At 37.1% G+C, this 23,047-nt stretch overlaps 2 protein-coding genes across 5 annotated transcripts in view; one reads left to right on the top strand and one right to left on the bottom strand.

Moving 5' to 3' along the window:
* The window catches only part of CLEC1A (C-type lectin domain family 1 member A), a 34,261-nt gene extending 21,141 nt beyond the window's left edge, over nucleotides 1-13,120 (top strand). Inside the window, exons 5-8 of one of the 4 annotated variants that reach the window (XR_007456594.1) lie at nucleotides 683-801; nucleotides 1,857-2,054; nucleotides 9,353-9,516; nucleotides 13,031-13,120. Coding sequence is in view for 1 of the 4 variants with exons in the window: in XM_049625058.1 (XP_049481015.1) it covers nucleotides 683-801; nucleotides 1,857-2,007 (270 nt within the window). In the remaining 3 variants the exon portion in view is untranslated. Of the gene's footprint in view, nucleotides 1-682; nucleotides 802-1,856; nucleotides 5,095-9,352; nucleotides 9,517-13,030 lie in introns of those variants that run through there. The other 3 variants (XR_007456593.1, XR_007456592.1, XM_049625058.1) reach the window with 3 other exon arrangements.
* Nucleotides 8,807-21,529, bottom strand: CLEC9A (C-type lectin domain containing 9A). Its single transcript, XM_049625076.1, has 6 exons — nucleotides 21,439-21,529; nucleotides 19,432-19,512; nucleotides 13,086-13,232; nucleotides 10,896-11,047; nucleotides 9,591-9,712; nucleotides 8,807-8,929 (listed from the first exon to the last, which is right to left on the bottom strand). Exons 1-6 carry the CDS (start codon nucleotides 21,527-21,529, stop codon nucleotides 8,809-8,811), a joined length of 714 nt encoding a protein of 237 aa, XP_049481033.1. The 3' UTR covers nucleotides 8,807-8,808.
* Between the last annotated feature and the right edge of the window lie 1,518 nt (nucleotides 21,530-23,047).

Raw genomic sequence — 23,047 nt, 5'->3', positions numbered from 1 at the left:
CTGCCCCTTCCCATGCTCATGCTCTGTCTCTCTCTGTTTCTCAATAATAAATAAATGTTAAAAAAAATAAAAAATTTTCAATATAGATATTAGGGAAGAAATTATATATATGAGTATATATGTATATATAAATACTATACAAAAATATAAATAGACACACATATAGGAAAAATTTCTCTGCCCTTCCTTGTCTGAGACATAAATCATCCTTCCAGATTTTCTCTTACATCTTTTTGCATTAAATTATATTCATTAGTCTTTTCTCCTTCTGGGTCAGTCCCTGTATAAAGGTTATTTTTCCCATGTTTACACTTGTCCTTCCATATTCTTCCATTTCCCAGAATTACTCCCCATCTCTTTGTAAATCTGCCTCTCGTTTTTTTATATAAACCTTAGTATTTGTGACTTGCAAATAATGGGTCGTTTATAAATCTTGGTTGATGCGATTCATGGTTTCAGAATATCAGTATACATTCCATAATTATTAAGACAAGATCAATTCTTTAACTTGGCCAAATTGACCTCCCCGCAGACACTTTTTCTCTCAAGGGCACTATCACCTATGTGGGGCAGGACTCATGTGTTGTTCTTGTATTAAAAGTGTTGGCTGGCCCTACACATCTCTGTGTGTATAGGGTGTAACATCTCTAAAGCTAAAGATTTTCTTGTGTGCCTTTCACAGGAGTTTGCCATGCCTCAGAGCTACTCTGAGTTTTTCTACTCTTATTGGACAGGGCTATCCCGCAATGGCAGCGGACAGGCGTGGCTATGGACCGATGGAACCCCGTACTCCTCTGAACTGTAAGCCTTCAGAACATTTTGTGGGAAAAGCATTTAATAGAGAGGGTTTGCTTGCGTCACAGGGTCCAACAATTGGGTTCAATCAGCATTAGTCGAACATTTGCTTCGCACTGGGTGCGGAGTTTGTAAGAGGATGGACCAAGACGTTCAAAAATAAAACGTAGTGCTTGCTTTCCAATGGCTTATAAACCTGTGAAGGAGACCTACAAACTGTTAGTGAAACAGTGGGGGCAGTTCCCCGTCTGGATGCTTTCAGAGTGTTTATCTCAGGGCCTGAAGTCCCTTGGAGTTATCAATACCCAGAGACAATATAAGACCTCAGATTTCTTGGCTTTCTGGGTAGTGCAATAGGGAGCGCATATTTATTTATTTATTTAATTTAATTTTTCATTTAATTTAATTAATTAATGTTTTTAATATGAAATTTATTGTCAAATGGGTTTCTATACAACACCCAGGGGAGCACATCTTTAAAAGTACAGTTTCTGAGACTAGATTTGCTGACGTTGTAAGAGTAATATTATCAAAAATTACTTTTACTTATATGAGCACTTAGATAGGATTGTCATGGTATCTTTTGAAACAGGTAAATGTAATACCTATCCCCAAATATATTACAGTTTAAAGCCACATTCGGACAGATACCTTTCTTCTCTTTATATTGTACAGGATATCTTCTCCCAGGAGGTAGGACATAATCAGTGTAATCATTTTTTTTTTTAATTTTACAGTTAATTAAACTGAGTCACAGATGATTTCTCAGATGGTGGTAAAATCATATGATAAATTTGATGGATTGTAGCATGCATCCTAGTTTTAATTAGAAACACCTTTTGTTGCTTTAGATGAACGGATGCTTCTAAGAATGAGTATGGAAATTGAGGGGCTGAAAGTAAGAGCTTGGTGACCCCATCTTCGCAGTAAATTCATTCTGCGTGTCTATTCTACAATTTTGTCAAGCGAAGAATACTCCCTATGTACTCTCTGGGTATTTAACATTTCACTTTAGAAGTAAACTATGATTCAATTAACTTTTTTTTTTTTCTTTCTTCAAGGTTGGAGATTATAATAGATTTCACCAGCCTAAGAAGCAGGGACTGTGTGACCATCCTCAATGGGAAGGCTTTCTCAAAGGACTGCAAAGAGTTGAGGCGGTGTGCGTGTGAAAGAAAGGCTGCAGCAGTGAAGCTTGAGAGTCTCCATTAGCCTCTTTGAGCCATTACGTGGAGGTGATTGACTCTTCCGCCATAAAGGTGATGTCAAGCTCCCTTCAGGGAAATTGAAGATCAGAACAAAAGTCAATTTCTTTATGGGCACCTGTAATAATTTGGTTTCAGTTCCTTTTTTTCTCCTATTGGAGCCATGTTTGTACAACAAAGCAGCAAAATGGTTTGAGCCAAGCAAGGTCATTGCAAAGGATATTCGAGACATTGGGAAATGGAAAAAAAGGAGGAAAGGCAGTTTCTCTGACAGGTACAAGAAACACTTTCCTGTTTCCTGCTCAAGATTGCCAGCATTTCTGAGCTTGGGTTCATGCAAATGTTTATGAGTCACAAAGAAGTCCTATCTGCATACCACCCACCAGTCGCAGACTTTCGTAAAGTTGTAATCTACCTTCTTGACCTAGAGATGCTTTCCAGCGTTCTTCCTTCTCATCATCTAATATCATCTGCCTTTTTCCATGTCTTCCTTAATATTTGGAGAAGTGAGAAACTTACTGAAGTAGAGGAAATAAAGGTGTGTAACATTCTTTACTCCAAAGGTCAAGTAGACCATGAGAAATTAGCAGTCATTTTCTATACAACGTTCTTAAATACAGAACTAATTCTTTCTGTTTCTGTTTGCTTCAGTCGTACTTTTCCCTTCCTACTCTCTCAATAAAGCCCCCATCTGCCATGTCTAGGGCTTGCTTCCCACTGGGATAACTCTCTTTATTAGAATCTTAACTTCTTATGAACATACCTCCCCATGTTCACTTAAGACTCCAACAATTATCTCCTTTCCTGAGGAATTTCTTCCAAGAAAGAAATATTCTCAGCTCAGTTTTGTATCCCAGTTACTGCCCCAATCCTCCCTTCAGAGAGATTGAAGACCAGAGCAAATGTCAGTCTCTTTATGTGAATCTAATCATGTGAGTCTTTAATCATTTCCTATTTTCTTCCATTTGATCCATGCTTATGCCTTTCAGGTACTGAAGATTTAATAATAATAAATGTAAATAATGTGAAATGTATGTGATTTGAGAATAGATTTGTGATTTGGGGAAATTTTCAGCGTGGAGATGTTCTTCAAACTATGATAGCAACCTGTGTTTTGGTTGTTTGTGCCTTACAGAGAGTTTGTAGAGACTGTACAAGAGTACTGATTATTTGATCACTGGAAGAAGATAAGTCTTTGAGAGGCACACTGATTTCAAGAAGGTGGTTTTAGCACTTTCCTGAGATGAAATCTTTTGAGGCAAGCTGGTCATCAACACAGGGCTAAAGATAAGTCAGGGAAATTTTAATAGGTTGAGTTATCCAATCAGGTCCTGGAAAGGGGAAGAGAGACTGTGACATTTGCACACATCACTGGTTTGTTGTGTAAGCATTCCTTTCTCAGGAAGCCAATATGCACAATCATAACAGGAGTCATGGTAAATAACACCATCACAACCACTGACTGTTGGTTTATGGAAAAATCAATTCTAAGGGTTTCATGCTAGAAAGGATCATCTATTATAAATCTTTATTTGTCAGCAGTGGAAACTGGGGTGTTTTAGTTTTATTTTCAGTAAGCATCTATCTCATGGTAAAATATTAAGTTAGCAATCATGATAAAGAGAATATTTCTGTATTCATTTTCATAAGACTGCATTACTTAGCAATCACTACTTGTGGATTGCTTACTTATGAGTTAATTTTCTTTTCAATTTTCTGTCGATTCGTCAGGAAATGTCTTCAGCGTTGAACAAACTTTGTCTTGATTTATTGTGTTGTGCAAAAATAATTGCACCTGTGGCCATAAAATGAGATGTTTTAGATCCCCTATACTGATTCATTATTGGGCAAATCACTTTACCTCATGAAGTTTATTTCATTAAGTATGAAGTGGAAATGTTTGTAATTTTCTCGTGGTGCTGTTGTTGGCTGAACTGGGGTAAATATGAAATTAGTTTTACAATCTAAATTGCAATATGAAATGTAAACGACATTAACAACACGTAAAAAAAGGATTTAGTGTTTTCTTTTAAAGTTTATTTATCTATTTTGACAGGGACACTGTGAGCAGGAGTGATGCAGAGAGACAGGAAGGATCCTTGGGAGAGGATCCCAAGTAGGCTTTGTGCTCTCAGCAGGGCTGGATCCCATGAACCATGAGATCATGACCTGAGCAGAAACCAAGAGTCGGACGCTCAACTGACTGAGCCATCCAGGCACCCCTATTTTTTTTTTACATAAGGGACCACAAAAAAGTATAAGCAACCCTTTTTGGATATTTGTATTCTTTAGTAAATTATCGAGAGTCACTTACATTAGGAAGATGTGGAGATTACCAAATGTTTTTTATGATGAGTGCAGATACTTAATGAATGCAATTAATAAAATAGGCACATAACAAGAAATGTGGTTTAGGACTTTAGTTAAGCAATTAAGTGTTATTTAAGTTTTGTGACCACAGGAAGAAAACATGGTTAATATGACAAAGTCAAATTATTTTGTGGACTAAGTTGTAAAACAGGGACATGGGACACATCGTTTTGACCCCTGGCATCCTACATAACTGCAGTCTAGGTCAGGGTTGAATGACAAGTGTCTCTTTAAATGCCATTGCTTTAAAGAGACTAGCTGCCTGGAAAGTGGGTGTTGAAAAGTGTTCTCCCTTCAAATCTGCAACCTAAGGGAAAGTGTCACTTTAGATAGTGAAGAGGGAAAAAATAGCATTTACTTGACATTCTTGCTATTCTTAACCCTATTTCTTTCCATATTTGCCCTCGGTCCCATCATCTGTATCACACAACTTGCGACACTGATCACAATATGAGCAGATATTTCGAAAGAACAGAAATATAGTAGGGCACAACATTTTCTCCCCATTTTTTAAATACTTAAGAATAGGAAATAGGGGCTCTTGGGTGGCTTAGTTGGTTAAGCATCAGACTCTCGATTTCAGCTCAGGTCACTGTCTCATGGCTAATGAGATCGAGCCCCGCATCAGGCTCCCCGCTGAGAGTGGAGCCTGCTTGGAATCCTCTTTCTCTCTTTTTCTCAAAAAAAAAAAAAAAAAAAAAAGAAAAAAAGGAAATAATCATGACGTGAACTTGGAAATGTGATTTGCTAAGACATGTTTCCATGGATAATCAGAAAAAGCAGCACCGCGTGAATTAATTTTTGGCTCGTGAAAACTTTTTCTCTTCCAGGCTTTTGTGTGGTTAGTTAATTCTGAAGAAATTTCAGGAAAAGTCAAATGAGGAACATAGCCTTTCCTGGTAGATCTGAGTTCCCTAGGGTACACAATGAGTTATTTCTTTTCCTGAGGATATTGAACCGCTTTTAAAACTTATCAACAGGAAACAGATCATGAGCCCTATAACAGCAGGAAGAGTGAGAAGTGTAAGGGGAGCTTTTACATTGGAGACATAAGCGCTTATGAAATAAGTAGAAGACTCTAGTAGATTGCCTTGGGTCTGGCCTTAATATTTGTTATTTATTTATTTATTTATTTTTAATATGAAACTTATTGTCACACTGGTTTCCACACAACACCCAGTGTTCATCCCAACAGGTGCCCTCCTCAATCAACTACTTTGTAAAGGGATTCTTGTCATTTTTGCAGAATGCAAAAACCATCATTATTTTATTTACAGTGTACATAACTTTTTCACAAGGCTCGTTGTATGAATAAGTTTTTAGGATCTGGTAATATTATTATTCTATCAACATTACTATTCTAATGTTTTCCTTTTTATACGCTTAATGTACTTTAACCATAGCTTGTAACAAAGCTTCTTTACATTTATAAGATAGGGTTTTATGTTTCCTTTCCTCCTTTTTCTTAAAGCTAACTTGGATTTCAATGAGATGGATGAAAGATATCCAATTGAGTATTGGTGAGACCAACATATAAAACTTGTTATCTCTGCGCCAAGGCCCAATCCCTTACCAGTGCCTGGAAAAAGACCTTGATACTCTGGGCCAAAAGCAATCTGCAAGAAAAAAAAATTTCCACCCATAATATCTATGTGCAAAGCAGTATTGCCACTGAGGAAATTTGTAGGGTCCTATGCCAGCTGCACTGTAGATAAGATTCTGGCTTGTAAATTATGCATCACATATTGATGGAATGACATCAGCTGAAGGATGTTTGCCTTTGGCTTCATTGTACTTTTTCTTAACAGAGTTATTAAATGCTTCCTATCCTTTCTGTAAACATAGTTCCATGACAATACTCTGAAGAATCTTGAGACAGTCAAATTGTTATTGTTTCTCGTTTATTCCAGGTTATTATATTCAACCGCCAGCTGTCAGCTGTGAAAACCAAACACAGGACTCAACTTATACTGTGTTTTCTGTGCTATTTTCCTTTTCCAGGTTCAGCAGAAAATTAGACAAAAATCCCTGTTATTGAAAAGCCCACCGTTTAAACTCCAGGTCAAGGGTAAATTAAAAAAACAAAATAGGGGCGCCTGCGTGGCTCAGTCCAACTTCGGCTCAGATATGATCTCACAGTTTGTGAGTTCAAGCCCCACGTCGTCTCTGTGATGACAGCTTAGAGCCTGGAGCTTGCTTCCCTCCCCCTGGAGAGGCTTAGAGCCTGGAGCTTGCTTCTGTCTCCCTCTCTCTCTGTCCCTCCCCCCACCCAAAAAATAAATAAACATTAAAAAAGTCAAAACAAAACAAAACATGAAAACATGCTCTTCCCATCCTTAAAGGACCTTATCCTTCAGAGGTCACCTTTTACAATAGACTTCTAGGTTCATTGAAGTTATTTCCACTAGCCTCAGTGGATTTATTTTGTTTCACTTTATTTAAGCGGTATCTTTATTGTAAAGAGAGATGAGAATCTAATGTAGCTCAGCTAGTCCTTGTGAAAATACTTTAGCTTCTCAATATTCCTGTAACCTGAGCAAGAAAAAGGGTCATGTTTATCTGGACTACATTAATAAAGTTGATGCCTACAGATGACTAGTAATTTACTCCAGATAATAATAATGAGCACTGATATAGTGTCAAACTCTAGGAAAGGCAATAGTTTCAGCAATTAACATACATTAATAATTTAATTCTCAAATAATATTTTGAAATAAGTCCCATTACTATTTTATAATGAAGAAATTGAGGCACAGAGAGATGCAGTTACAGTGGAATGTTACTTCTCCAAAAAAGACATCCAGATGGCTAGCAGACATGAAAAGATGCTCAACATCACTCGTCATCATGGAAATGCAAATCAAAACTGCCATGAGATGTCACCTTACACCTATCAGAATGGCTTAAATCAAAAGCACAAGAAACAATAAGTATTGGCAAGGATATGGAACAAAAGGAACCTTCTTGCACTGTTGGTGGGAATGCACACTGGTGCAGCCACTTTGGAAAACAGTATGGAGGTTCCTCAAAAAGTTAAAAATAGAACTAGCCTATGATCCAGTAATCATGCTACTAGGTATTTACCCCCAAAATACAAAACACTAATTCAAAGGGATACATGCACCCCTATGCTTATAGCAGCATTATTTATAATAGACAAGATATGGAAGCAGCCCAAGTGTCCATTGATTAATGAATGGATAAAGATGTGGTACACATACACACGCGCGCACACACACACACACACACACACACATAATGGAATATTATTCAGCCATTAAAAGGAATGAAATCTTGTCATTTGCAATGACATGGATGGAGCTAGAGAGTATAATGCTAAGTGAAATAAGAAAGTCAGAGCAAGACAAATACTATATAATTTCACTTATATATGGAATTTAAGAAACAAAGCAAGTGAGCAAAGGGGGAAAAAAAGAGACAAGCCAAGAAACAGACTCTTAACTACTGACAGGAGACTGATGGTTACCAGAGGGGAAGTGGGGGGGGGGTGTTAAATAGATGATGCGGATTAAGGAATGCACTTATCATGATGAACACAGGGTGACATATGGAATTGGTGAATCATGACATTGTACCCCGGAAATTAATACTACGGTGTATGTTAACTATACCGGAATTGAAATTTTAAAAATAAAAAAAAAATGCTGGAGTGTTAACCTTGAGAGTCCCAGCCTGAGTCCTTTGATTTGTGAGTACTAGAGACAGAGAGAGGAAAGAAGGAAGTTCACAGCTGTCCTTTACTGGAGATGCACTGGTACTGACGGCCTAACTACTCCTTCTACTTATATAAAGTGCTTGTAATGCAAGCGTCCAGTAGAATTCTGCAATCCTAAAAGGGTATTGTCTTACAGGCAGCAGATAGCTGTCTGTCTTCTTTCTAATATGAAAATCCATATCTCTGTCCTACTCTCCTGCAGATTCAATAGTGGAATGCCTGGAAGCCTAGAAAACATGCAAAGAAAGATCTGGCAGGCAGAGATTTTAAAAGCTTACATTTATTTATTTATATATAAAAAAAAATCAGCCAGCTAGAAACGCATCATCCCCCCAGGGGCTTATAGATTTTTGTGTGGAGTTTATAGTCACTCTAGATTAGGGGGAAACAAAAGCACAAGAACATGTTTTTTCTTCAGTTTGTTCTCAGCGTTTCGGGATTTTGTCCTCAGTAGCTCGAAGTCACTTTTATTCTTGGCAATTTACACTATATCAAATGAAGGTCTGGAAAGCATTGAAGGAAATTGCCAAGTGTAAATGCAGAGATAGGTTTTGATACCTACCTCCCAGGTAGGTAGTTTCATAGCCCACACATAGGCATACTTCACTTGCCCTTTGGAATTTTGTGGCAGGTTTTCCAATGGCCTGATCAGCACACTCTTGCAATAGATCTCTTCAAGTGCAATTTTGTTCAGGTAGAGGATCATAATGCATACTTCTCACAGATAAAATATTTCCAAATGCTGCAGTTAGCGGAAGACAGGGACTTGTCCTTGAGATATCCGCAAAGCTGGTTAGTTGATTGGAGTGTCTTTACTGGTGACCTGGGGAGGCAAAGTCAGTGAATCTGACTTTAGGCATGGGGCTGACTGTGATGGTCTTGTGGGTACCTAACGTGAGGTGGGTAGCTCTTTGTTTTGTTTTAATATGGTATCCTCCTATGGCACCCTCTTTCTTCAGTAACAGAGCTGTTTTCCCTCAATAAAAATATGCTACTACAATAGCAAAAAGCCTCACATTAAAAGAAATAGAGACAGAAAAGTTGGCTCTAGCTTAAGATTTCTCTCCCGACTCTTAACTCTCAAAATACTAAGGCACCTAATCCTGTTCACCAATCTCCCTAGTTCTATCTAAAAACCTTAATATGGAAATCGCTTAATAATCATCATAATGTCTTTCCCTTAGTACTCTAGCCATTAAACAATCCACAGGAAATGTCATGATACTGATAAATGTTGTTCATGCAGTGTCTCCAATTTTGATGTGAATGTGCTACGGGTGATGGCAGCAGGACTGAGAAGGAGGAAAACTTGGAAGCCATGAAGCTACCCTTCAATGACCTCAGCTTTGGTTCCAATAAAAAGCCTGTGAAGCTATCATTGCTGGTTCTGTCTTCTGGAAAAACTCTGAGGTATAAAATAAAAGGAACGTCTGAATTCCCTCAGGTTTCTAATTTTTCTTGTAACAATTCCCTCAGACACTTACAGGTCAGGGGGAGGAGCGGAGCCATCTTGCCAAAGCCACGATCTGCTGAGACCGTCCTGAGACAGTCCCACCCAGTAATCATAGCCACTTTTGATCTTCCTCAGGTGGCCAGTGATAAAGTCCTAGAAGAAACAAGACCTCAACAGTGAACTAGGGGGAAAACAGCAACAAACTATGATGGAATATAAAGTGTGACATTTTGCCTAGATGGAAATTGAGAAAGAATAAGACAGAGATGGTTTTAAAAGAAGGGATACTTTTCGTAGATTTTTTTTTTATTGTTGTACGATAGATGGGGTCTTGAGGACTATAAGGAAAATAAGCATCTGGCAATAAAATAATCTTAACAGATTCCGAGTTTGACAGTTAATACATGTCAAAACAAGGTGTGATACTAATCAGGAAAAGTAGAACTATCCTTGACATCATAGACCTGACATAGATCATTCTTTCCCAGTATACTTCAATACGAGAAATAATTTAGAAGATTCCAGAGGCAACTTAACTGTAGGGGTATTCTGTTAGAAAAAACATGACTAGCTTTTGTCACCAAATTTGCACAGAAAAAATAGTGGAAGCCTATAATTGTAGTGAGTTCAAGTTGTCTTGGTTTACTGCGTGTCCTTAACATATTGTTAAATTGTTCTCTCATTATTCTTGGAAAATTGAACGTTAGCTAATCGTTGAATATAGCAAGCATACATTTTTAATAAGGTCAGAAATGTGTTAACTCTGTATTCTACTTCATACATATTTCCATACATATGTAAAATGACTTCAGGGAAACACTACTTGTTTTAAGATGGTAGTAAACCAGACTAAACATTTCATTTAGCAAATGCTTATTTTCATAGACCTCTCCATTTCATGACGTCACTTCCCTTTTTATACTTCCGCTTTTCCTTGGTAATTACAGAGTTGTGATTGGTTGTTATACTTCCCTACAGCATTGAAAATGTTGACTCTGAACCATACACAACTGTAATATACGTACATCTTGGAGTGGATCAACAAGTCATAAAATAGTATTTCCTTTACTGCCTCGCCTTTTTGATTAACAAAGGACATACAGCTAACATATTCTCGTTGATTTCTGGATAGCTTCCTGCTTTTGTTTTGTTTGTCTAATTAAAGGGAAAACAAACTTTGGCAATTCCCACTTCGTCTCTTTGAGACCTTTATTACGTACAACAAATATACTACTTTTGTAGAATATTAAGGAATCCTGTCTTATTAGAATCAGTCCTTTCTTTTAACGTATCAGGGTATTTTCAGAATGATAGGAAACCACGAGATAGCGTTTACCATTTCCTCTTTACTGTCTATTTGTAGAAGATTAGAGCCCTCCTTCAAACAGTCCTCTTTACTGGTGTGCCAGATTTTCCAGTTTTCAAAGACATGGTAACAACTTCCACCATTCTGAATCCAGTTGTTTGGACAAGGGCTGCAGTTATGGGCTTTGAATATAAACATACTTTGTTAAATTTATCAGAAAAATATCAGTAACACATCTCCCCAAAGGAACCCCTTGTCTCACCCCCAACGAAACTGCACTTTTAACCAAATGGTTCGTATGAGGCAGTACTTACCGTAGTGAGATTTATATAATTATTTCCAACTACAATAGGTCTGTAAGAACTAGTTTAAGATAAAAAACTTTGGGGGGCCTGGGTGGCTCAGCTGGTTAAGCGACCAACTCTTGGTTTCGGCTCAGGTCATGATCTCACGTTCATGGGTTTGAGCCCCATGTCAAGCTTCAAGCTGACAGTGCTGAGCCTGCTTGGGATTCTCTCTCTCTCTCTCTCTCTCTCTCTCTCTCTCTCTCTCTTAAACTTAAAATCAGATTTGGAATGTCTTTCCCCAAATTGTTCCTCTTCTATAATAAGTGAGCTGATTATTCTATTTTTATAAATATTTCCCTTCTTTAGGTTGACATCATTTATGTCTTCATTTGTTTGCTTATTGTTTCATGTCTGTTAACCTCACTGGTCCAATCTAATTGGAAATATACTGGACCATTAGGCAAGCTGAGTAATAAGTTTCAAGTTGATGTTTAAATTCTGAGAGTTAAACATGAACGTGTTTCGTAGGTAAGGGAGAGAACAAACAGTTCATTCTACTTTGAGGAATGATTTTAGAAAAACGTGAGTGAGGAAAATTGAAGAAAAACATAAGTGACCAATAAGCTTATTTCAGAACTTGGATATAACTAACAAGTAAGCCATATTGTTTAATCGGTTTTATGAACCCTGTCTTAAAGAATGTATTCACAAAAAAAGTGTGCTCAAGAGTATAAAAGGGGAACCGAAAAGCAAGAATTTGACCGTTTCTTGCACAGTTTTATAGAGGGAAAGACACTGGCATTTCCAGAACTCTAGTTTCTAGACACAAGACTTCTACTGAGGGTCACAAATAGTTCATTATCAGTTTCCATGGATCCAATGTTGAGTTATTTAAAGCTTTTCATTATCCTTCATTTAGAATCTGGGCTGATCAGTGTCTTGTCTATTGTTAAAGTTATAGCCTGAGTGGCATTGACAATGGCAGCTGAAAGGTTGGAGGACATGTTAGATTTGTAGGTCTCCAAAATGGATATTGTCATTGTCTCAAGGTTGGTGGCTCGGATGTGGGCCCAACTCATGCTTGCAAAAGCTTGATGTATTTAAAAACACTGTGGGGCACACAGTGATTCTGTAAACATTTATTTGACTACATTTTAGTCAGAAGGAGCTATAGTAGGTTTTTGATCTCTCTCATTGGTGATTCTTTAAACGGTATTCACTCCAAGGATAATTAATGCCAATTAGGTAACCGTAGAATATTTGACAAACTACAAAACAAATAGAAATAGGCTGTTTTAGGTTTAAATGCTTTTAAGAGGGGAGCAGCTTGGTTGGCTCAGTCGGTAGAGTGTGACTCTTGATTTCAGGGTTGTGAGTTCAAGCCTCATGTTAGGTGTGGAGCCTATTTGAAAAGAAATGCTTGTAAGAGATGTAAAAGATAAAACTGAAATAACTTCATAGAATATTTAAAAAGAGTTGAACCCTGCATTGTTATAATTTTTGTGATAAATACTCTGATTTCTAAAATGATTTTTCTGCCCAAAGGGATATCTAAATTTGAATCTAAAGCAATGTCTCAACTAAATATATTGGAGAATTTAGAACTATAATTAAAGATGCACTTACAAATTGGAGTGATTGGGTAAAACATCAAATGCTGCTTAAAAAAAATCTGATCTAATCCTACACATTTCCCTTTGAAATTTGACTATATGCTTTTTAAATCTGCATTTCATGGGACCTCAGTATTTTCCACATTCTATGGAAATATATAAATAAGATTGAACTGAAGTGTGGATCAAAATTATGTCCCTCCTAATTTAAAGCTCTGACTGTAGTTCTGCTGAGAGTAAAATGTATGTCACTTTTTCTTTTAAGGGATTGGTGCCTGCATTTGTATCTGCACGGTGGAAACTGATTTGATATCAATTACCTGAAACGAAGGAGTTTTGCATCAAGGTTTGACAGTATTTCATCTGAAGGTTATGGTTTTTCTGCCATCGTGTGAAATTCCACATTGTTCTCTCCTGATGGATGAGTTTTTCTTGCTGCTTCATTGCAATAGTGGACACCTGGAACACTTCAAACAATAACAATCATTCTTAATAAAAAATACTAACAAATTATTGCAAACTAGTTTTTCCATACAGACTAAGTACAGCTGCAAGTTACTGATGATCTTTGGGCCTTTAATTCGCATTAAGTTTTTGTTTACAATTTACACTGTTCAAGAATCAAAAACTTCAAAGGAGACAGAGCAAAAAGCCACTTTATCACCCAGTCTCCTCATGCACCTGACTTCACTCCCCAAGAGCAGTCAGCTTTACCAATTTCTTTTTTACTCTTCCACATATATTTGCTTGAATTTTATAAGCAAATGCATATAAAATGCCCTCTCTTCCCTTTGTATGGACGGTAGCAATCTGTTTATATGGTTTTTCACCTTTTATTTTACCACTTAAAATATATTTGGGGGGCACCTGGGTGGCTCAGTCAGTTGAGTCTCTGACTATTGGTTTCAGCTCAGGTCATGATCTCCTGGTTCATGAGACTGAGCCTCGCATCGGGCTCTGTGTTGGCAGTAAGGAGCCTGCTTGGGATTCTCTCTCTCTCTCTCTCTCTCTCTTTCTCTCTCTCTCTCTCTCTCTGCCACTCCTTCAATCATGCTGTCTCTGTCTCAAAATAAATAAGTAAACTTTAAGGAAAGGTAATTATAAAGTATATTTTGGACATAATTCCATATCAGTATATGAATAGCTTTCTCATCAAATTCCATTGTCTGGATATATCATGATTTATGTTAGACATTTTCTATTGACTTTTAGACTGTTTGTAATCTTTTGGCATTCCAGAAATAAATACTGTAATAAAGAACCTTAGTCATACATAATTTCACACATATGCAAGCATATTTTTAAGATAAGTTGCTTGGTCAAAGTTTATGTACATTTAAGTTGTATTACATATCTCCAAATTACCCTCCATATATGCTGTTGCACATGGTATCTCAATATCATTTGACTTTGCATTTCCCTTTTTACTTTGGTGTCGAAACTTTTTCTCGTGCATATAAATGTCATTTGTATTTCCTTTCCTATGAAGTGTATAATTATATATAATATATAATATATAATTACATACATAATTAACTATAATTTTTCTCATTGAGTTTCTACTCTTTCCTTGACTGTTTTATATGAGGTGCTTATTGTGCTGAGCATTCATTCAAACAGGCCTGGGATCAGCCTGACAGTGTCTGTAAAGTTTCTGCCTGGTACCGACCTCTGGACGAGGTATGAGACATACTGATTAATAGTGTCGCTTTGCAATCATCAGTCTGAGGATGTTGGGGCCAGATTATACTAGCTTGTCGGCATTCTTTACTGATGCCATATGACCGATGATTTACCCCTGGTTACAAGGAGGTCCTGAACAGGGTCTGCTGTTGAAGCTGGTTACCTTACAGAAGTATGCCTATGCGGTCAGCAAAATATAAAAATTCCCAAGCAAGACTCTATTTGAGGTGCCCTGGTACCAAAGTATTCTGTGTATACATTGGTGGTTCCTGACTGAAGAGAAGAACTGTGTTCCGAAAGGATAGTCACAGAGGGAGGACAAGACACCTGTTCGTACCTGGCCTGTCCGGATCCTTCATTGTAATACATATCCTTACTTTAATGTGGTCGTTAAATTGTACCCTTTTCTTATGGTAAACCGTACATTTGTCAGCCCTGGCATTTTGGGCCGTGTGACTCTTCTTCGGCAAATCAATCTCGTTTAACGGGTTCTGCTAGTGCACTTGTACTTTGGTAAACTGAGCTTTTCCCTGATACGAGCTGCAGTTACACTGTCCCAGTGTGTCCTTTGACTTTGCGTTTGGTAGTTTGCCCCACGTATGTCAGGTGCTTTTTAAAATTTTTGATTTTGTTTAAATCCAAGGTAGTTAACATATACGGTAACAACGGTGTCAGGAGTTGAATCTGGCGATTCATCATCTACCTTTGGTAGTCAGTGCCTATCCCAACAAGTGCCCTCCTTAATGCCCATCACCCATTTAGCCCATCCCCCCACCCAACACCCAGTTTGTCCCCTGTATTTGAGGGTCCCTTGTGGTTTGTCTCCCTCTCTGTTTTTACCTTATTGTTTCCTTCTATTCCCCTATGTTCATCTGTTTTGTTTCTTGAGTCATTTTTAGTAAAAAATTTACACTTGAGATTATACTTTTATAAGTATAGTTCATTTTTCCATATTTGGTAGCTGGAATTTATTTTGTTGGAATTTGTAAGGTATGACTTCAGCGTTTCACCCCCAGATGGCTACATTGTGTGTGGTCTCATATCCTTTACTGAATGAAACCCCTCCCCATTGTCTTGTTTTTTTTTTTTTTTAAGTTTATTTATTTTGAGAGAGAGAGAGAGTGCTGCATACATAAGTGGGGGAGGGACTAAGAGAGAGAGAGAAAGAGAGGATCCCAAGCAGGCTCTGCACCATCAGTACGGAGTTCCTTGTGGGTCCCCGAACTCACAAACCATGAAATAATGATCTTAGTCGAAGTCAGATGCTTAACCGATTGAGCCTCCCACGTGCCTGTCCTCCCCATCCTCTTTTACTTGCCATCTGTAGCTGAAAGGATAGAATAATAGGAATAATATATTTCTATTATTTTAGTTACATTCAATCCGCCTGCTTTTCGGCGGAATGAACCACACAGCCTTCATTATTTTATATTTATAATTTTGTTTCAATATTCGGCAGAGCCTGCCTTTCTCCCATTTTCACATTACTTTTATATTATTTTTTGTTGCCGTTCTTTCCTTCTAAGTCTGACTGGCTTTTTAGGTCAATTCTTTTTTAAAATCATATTATAAAGTACTCATCTATTCCTAGTCTATTAAATAGTTTTCTTCACATGGATATTGCTTTTCTTTGTGCCGTTTGGTTTTTATAGAATGTCTTGAAACCCGCGGCTTAATGTTTCTGATCAGTTTGGGAAAACATTCATCCAATAGGTCTTAAAATAATACCACTTTTATCGAACTATCTCTTCTACTTTGGGGTCTATTATTACACATATGCTAATCTTTCTCAATATGGTCTAGGACTCTTACCCTCTTTTCTATATTTTGCTCAAGAGCTAGGGAGATATGCAAAGGATGGTTTATGCCTTGTCCATTGGTGGTTCAAGTAACCTCGGCTGCTAGTGGCTTGGATTATGTTCCTTCTTAGCAAAAGGCGAGATATAACCAGAGTGGGGAGTACGACAGTGATGTTATTTATTTTATTCTATCAATAATCTGGCATGTTTAGAGATTGAAAATAATATTTTTTTAGGAATTTGAAGTATTATTCCAGAAGTTTAAATTTCGATGAACTCTTTCTAGATTAACCATATTCTTGAGGTTATTGCTGCTGTGTTTATTACCATCTGAAAAGGTTGTACTGTATAAAACTGTAATAAAACTGGAGAAAGGGAAATGAGACTTCTCTTTTGTTCCCCCCCAAATGAGAAGCAAAATACAGTCTTGGGTTTGTAATCAATTTGCGACAAGTGAGGAATAAAGATTAAACAATATATTTATTTGGGGGAATATAAGACAAATGTTTTTAAAGCCCCCCAAATAAAAGTATCTTGTAATTATACGATGTTGTATGATATACTTAATGGATGAATTAAGAAAATGAAAAAGAAGAGTAAAAAAAATGAAAAAATTTGATGTTTTAGAAAATATTTTGCAGTACAGAGCTTTCAAACTAGAAATTAGCATAAATCATTTGGTAGAAAAAAATAGAAAATACAAAATAGTAGGAAGAAAGCAAGAAACTGCTTCTCCTTACATTTAAACCCGCCATTCAAATAGCAGTTGTTAGCATTTAGTTTATATCTACTAAAACTTTTTTCCACATAATGCATGTAAAACCCCATCTATTTTACATATAATTTTTATAAAACTGTATTTTTCCATAAGTGACTTTTAAATCTGCTTATTTCATGGGAACTATTGTGTAACCATATCTCCATGTTAATAGCAACAGTTCTAGAAGACCTCTTTAAATTACTACAGTGTATCCTTTTATATCAACGTACATGATTAATTTTACCACTCATTTTACTGTCAGATATATATGGATGCATTTTTAATGGTATACAAGAAAAATTTGTAATTAACCCATGCATTACTTTCATATTTAAACAGGATATAGATTTCATTCATTACTCTTTGTCAGAAACATGTCCCTGTTTCTAATATGTATATTAAATTATATATTACATAATAATTTAAATATTAATATTGGCCTTTTTCTTACAGTGAAAATTTTCATGGAGAGAATATTTAACATTCTTTATTAAGTGGAACATGATTAAGATGAGATAATTATTAGACATCAAACATGATTTTTACAACTCAAAATATACTGGCTATAAAATAGTCTATAACTAGAAGGACAGCAATAAGTTAAGAAAGTCTGAAGTCAACAAACCACTTCTTGTTTAGCACAACTCTTGTTTCTGTAACTGGCTTTTACTTAATAAAAGCCCTAAGAATGTTTTGAGAGTGTAAAAGATGATCTTGGCCAATGGCAATATTGGTAGCAAAAAAATAAAAGCCACTATATGTGAAGAAAAGCCACTAGTAAAAATATTTTACATTTGTATAGTGATATTTATAAGTTTTAAAAGTAGGTATTTGTAGCTATTAATGCAAAAAAAGCCAAAACTTGTAGTTGTAAGCATTTTCCAGAAATTACTGAAAGTTTTAAATACTTTGTTTTCTAGCTAGCTTTCCTTTATCCTCATGGAAGTATTTTCTTCCCATATTTTTTGTTTTGGGAGTTAAAAAAATTGTTTCATACAGACTACATCCATGGGATTACGGCATTAAAAAAACAACAAGCAGCAATCACTGATGTTGTCACCGTCTGTCTTACTTTCCTGACCCCATTTTTAGTTACTTTTGTATCCTTCCAGTGTCACTCTGTGCATGAATGCTTGTACTGTCGTCAGAATGGAGCTAGACAATATTCCATTCAAAGTGCCCAGGTTTTACAGAAGAAACTGAATTATTAGAGGTTAATTTACTTATCTGTTAGTTCTCTTTCAACTCCTCAATCTATTTCCAGTGTGTCTGTTTGAGAAATATACATTTAAGTGTGAGTTTCCTAAAAAAAATAGACTTGCGTTTGATTTAAATAACATTTTTATATGATACCCAGAGAGAGTAGACGGTGAGATAAGGAACGCTTTCGCAGTGCTAACATTTGTTGTGAAATTTCTTTTGAGGTGATAGACAAGCAACAATTACTTATTGAACTTCTAGTAATTCTTAAAACAATTTTCTAAGAACAATCAGGAAAATAAGTTCATGGCTAACATGAACAAGATCAAGTTTCTTATACTTTGTGGAAGCAAATGTGAACCTGTCTCTTCTTCATTCTAGAACTCATAATTCTCACCAGCTAATGTCTGCTAGATAGAGAAATGTTTTTCCAGAGCATATGAAAAGGAGGAATTATCTGGACAATAAACTTTATCTCTGTCTTTCTACATATACTTCCTAGTGCTAGCATGAGTGATAATCCAAGTTGTTGGTTGTTTTTTTGTTTGTTTTTTGTAATCTGCAGCTCTGTAATTATTATATTTTATAAAAATTTCACTAGCCAGATACGAAAACATGTCTTAAAATTTGGACTAAAGAAATGTGATTAATTATGGCCCAAATAAAGTGTTCAGATTGCATTAAGCTTACTATCTTGTACTTTGCCTCATGTAAAGTGAAAAGCTCTTACTAACATAATCTGCATAAAGTTAAATTTAGAATACATGCATATTTAGAAAAGAAAGAGCATTATACTGAAATCTTTCAAATTGCATCCTTTGGCATACTAATAAAAGTCACAAATTGAATCATAATATAAGTCATTATTTGCATTATTTTCCCCAAAGAGACTATGGCATTACAATTGAGTTAAACAATTAACTCGTGCAGATGAGCATTAAAAGTTATCAGTAGCATCCCAGTGCTTAGAGAGTTACATAAATGCCCCATAACTTAAATTATTAAGCCATTATTTTACATCACTTATATGCATTTACAGGTTTCCCATTGATTGGTTTATCTATTTATAAACTATGATATTTATTTATAATGATATATAGAATTGTCTATAAAGCTACATGCAGCGTATATGTACATATGTATTTTTATAATGCATAATTATATGTAAAGTATATGTAGTATGTATACAGAGAGATAATTTAGAAGATACCCTTTTATACTTACACTTGATGCCCAGGAAAACAGAGGTTGTTACTGAGCCCACGCAGAAAATACATGAAATCACCACCAGAAGACACCATGTTCCTGAGCAAGGAATAGGGCCAATGATACTGAGTTAGAGAAAGTAGATGAAAGACATGGACTAAGAGCAGACCGAGTGAAAGAAAGAATTTGCATTCTTACTAGAGAATCCTTGAAGCCCTGGGGACTGTGGTAACAGGAAAAAAGCACTCTGAACTTTTGGAAATGCAAGTTAGATTTGGAAAAATGTCAAATCCAATAGGTTAAACAACATACTTCTCTTAACGGTATATTATGCCACAATCTTACTACCTAGTTTTCTAGTTTTCTCTTCCAGCAATCTTTTAGAGCAAACCGGGTAGTAAGCCTTCATTTTTGAAAGCAAACATCCTCATCTCTCTCCAGTGCCACTTGAACAAGATTGGTTCAAAGGTATTTCTTTTATTAAAAAAAATTGGGGCGTGGGGGCGCCTGGGTGGCTCAGTCGGTTAAGCGTCTGACTTCGGCTCAGGTCATGATCTCACGGTTTGTGAGTTCGAGCCCCGCGTCGGGCTCTGTGCTCACAGCTCGGAGCCTGGAGCCTGTTCAGACTCTGTGTCTCCTTCTCTTTCTCTGCCCCTCCCCGGCTTGTGCTGTCTCTCTCTCTCTCAAACATAAATAAATGTAAAAAAAATTTTTTTAATAAAAAAATAATTCTTTTTAATGTGTATTTATTTTGAGAGAGAGAGAGAGAGACAGAAACGGAGCATGAATCGTGAAGGGGCGGAGAGAGAAGAAGACACAGAATCCCAAGCAGGCTCCAGGGTCTGAGCCATCAGCACAGAGCCTGGAACGGGGCTCAAACTCATGGACTGGGAGATCGTGACCTAAGCTGAAATGAAGAGTCAGACACTTAACTAAATGAGCCACCCAGGCATCCCTTAATTTTAAAACATAAAATTTTGGCTGAGGGACATTTTTTTTTCCAGGTAATTTTGCATCTATTCAGGAAGGAAAAATGAAGAATGTATGATTTGCTATATTCTTAACACTAGCCAGAAAGAATTAAAAGTTATCTTTGTTTGGATTATGTGGTAGGCTGAATAATGCCACTGCCCCAAATGCCCATGTTCTACTCTCTGGAACCTGTAAATATTACCTTTTGTGGTAAAAGAGACTTTAAACTAAGTGAAGGATCTTGGGATGGGGACTTTATCCTGTTTAATCTGGGACTTTATAAGTGGGAGGTCGGGAGTCGGGGTGCTATATGACAACGGAAGCAGAAAAACACTTGAAAACATAATGCTACTGGCTTTGAAAATGGAGGAAAAGGCCATGAGCCAAGGAAAGCAAGAAATGCCGCTCTAGAAACTAGAAGACGCAATGAGATGTATTCTCCCCCAGAGCCCCTTAAAGGAACGCACCCTTGCTAACGCCTTGCCCAATGAAACCAATTTTGGACTTCTGACCTTCAGAACTGTAAGATAACAAATTTGTCTTGTATTAAACCCCTCAGTCCATGTTAATCTATTATCAAAATAATAAGAAGCTAATACAAATGTTAAATAATAATACCAGCACTGATCACTGGAGCAGACAGCTCCAGACTGATAAGATTTTGCCAGGTTTTCAACCCATGTTTTCTCTTTATTTCCTAGTATTTGTCAGGTGATTTTCAGGGTATTTTATGCAGGAACCAAACTAATAAAAAAATATATGATTTCTTTCATGTATCTTCCAAATTTGGGAATTCGTTGTCTTTCCAGCGAGAGAGAGGGAAAAGGGTTACTTTTTTGTCATAGGTTACATATTTGTCGTAGCCATTGCTCTTTTCGTTTCGCACCTTTACTTACTCTCCCATATCACTTCATTTTTAACGTTAGCGTATCATGCACATTATCAGATGCATATGTGAGTAATCTCATTAGAAAAATCACCTTGGGCTCATCGTAGGCCAGGAAACAAAATGTAAACTGCAAAGTCTTGGACTAAATAATCAGAACTGGTTACCTGAACATTTGGTGGAAGACAGATGTTTCTGGTAAGGGTTTGGTGTTGGATTATCCCACTGGAGTGAGTTGTATGTCCCTTCTTCCTGCATGTCTGAGATGCTTCGATAGGTAAGGCAGTCTCCAGGAGAAGCCGAGGCAAAATATCTCCTCTTGTGGCAGGAGCAGGCTGGTGAAAGAATTGAAATTGACTACTTCTCACACCAGTGGGAAACTATGTTTAGGTTTAAGGAATAGAATCAATGCATCTTCATCTAGAAAGTAGAAGTTTGTGAAGTTGAAGCCAAAGTAGAACTTGTTAAAGAAGGAAATGAGAAAGAACCTGAACTTGAAACGGCCGATGGTAGAATAGATTATTGCTCTGGTTTCGAAAGCACAGCAGATGTTGAAGGTGACAGCACTAGGTTATTGTCAAGATGAAAAGAAGTCCAAACAGCACCCTTATATTTGGTGTAGGAAACATTTGGATGACCTAGGGAGCAAAGAGCCAGGGTTCGCTCATCTGGATGTAAGGAGCTGTGGATCACTGTGTATCCTTAAAACAAAAAAGCTAGGGAGGGATTTCATCTCTAAAATTAATTTACCTGCTGTAGTAGTTAGGGTAATGTAGTGACAAGTGAGTTTCAGAAAGCACACTAAAGATTATTTCTTGCTCACATAACAGTTTAGCTTGAGTAACCCTGGTTAGTGGGTCAATTTCTTCCAAGGGGGACCCAGGCTCCTTCTATCTCGTGAGACACCGGAGTCCCTTGGAAAGGGAAAGAGAAGATGGCAAATCTACATCTGCTCGAAAAGCCATAACCTACATGTAGCTCATCCACATCCACTAATGTAATGCTTGTGTTTGGATCTAAAAGGCTGGGCCTGATAAATGTGATTTTTGCCTGGCCAGGGAAATTTTTATGACAATGTTACTCTAAATGGGAAGCATGAGTTATTTAGTGGATAGGTGGCCATTTCTGTCACATCCTGTGACTATAGCATTGGTATTAAGAAACTTGGTACTTTAATCACCATTCACATATTGGCTATCTGTCCTTATGGCCAAAGGTCATGTCTTAGTAATGTATAGTTTGCAAATCTCAATAATCTGCAAAATTGCAATGTTCCCTTTTGTTTCAGTGTCTCCCTGCATCAATCATTGGTCTCTGTAACAGAAGAAAACAAATGGCATATTCAGGGAGTGATCTAAGGGCATTGAATAAGGGCACTGTTGGGGGAAGGATTAATGGACCCAAGAAAGGTGGTGAGATATGCATTGGGATACTGTTATCACCCTAGGCCTGAGGAGTTAAGGGGAGGGTGTTTGAACTCCATGACTTGTTTGATAGGGGACATGGCCTACGATACCGAACTTACAGCCTTTCCTTTGCCAAACCATGTCATGGTAGGGAAGACCCAGGGACTGAATACCTTGACCACTGTCTCATTTCAACCTTTGATCACTGCTAGGACCTCCCAATAGCTAAATTAACTGGAAGCCAGCGGCAAGTTTCCCCAAATAATGCTGGTTATTTGAGTTCTGCCTCCCAAGACACAGGGTGGGGCTGAGAGGATCTCAAGAGGTAAAGGGAGACTATCCAGCAAATTCTCTGAATACTTCTAATGGT

Source organism: Panthera uncia, chromosome B4 (assembly GCF_023721935.1).
Source record: "Panthera uncia isolate 11264 chromosome B4, Puncia_PCG_1.0, whole genome shotgun sequence".
NCBI classification, from domain to species: domain Eukaryota; kingdom Metazoa; phylum Chordata; class Mammalia; order Carnivora; family Felidae; genus Panthera; species Panthera uncia.
The sequence above is the reverse complement of the archived record's forward strand: the minus strand, read 5'-3'. Positions and strand labels throughout refer to the sequence as shown.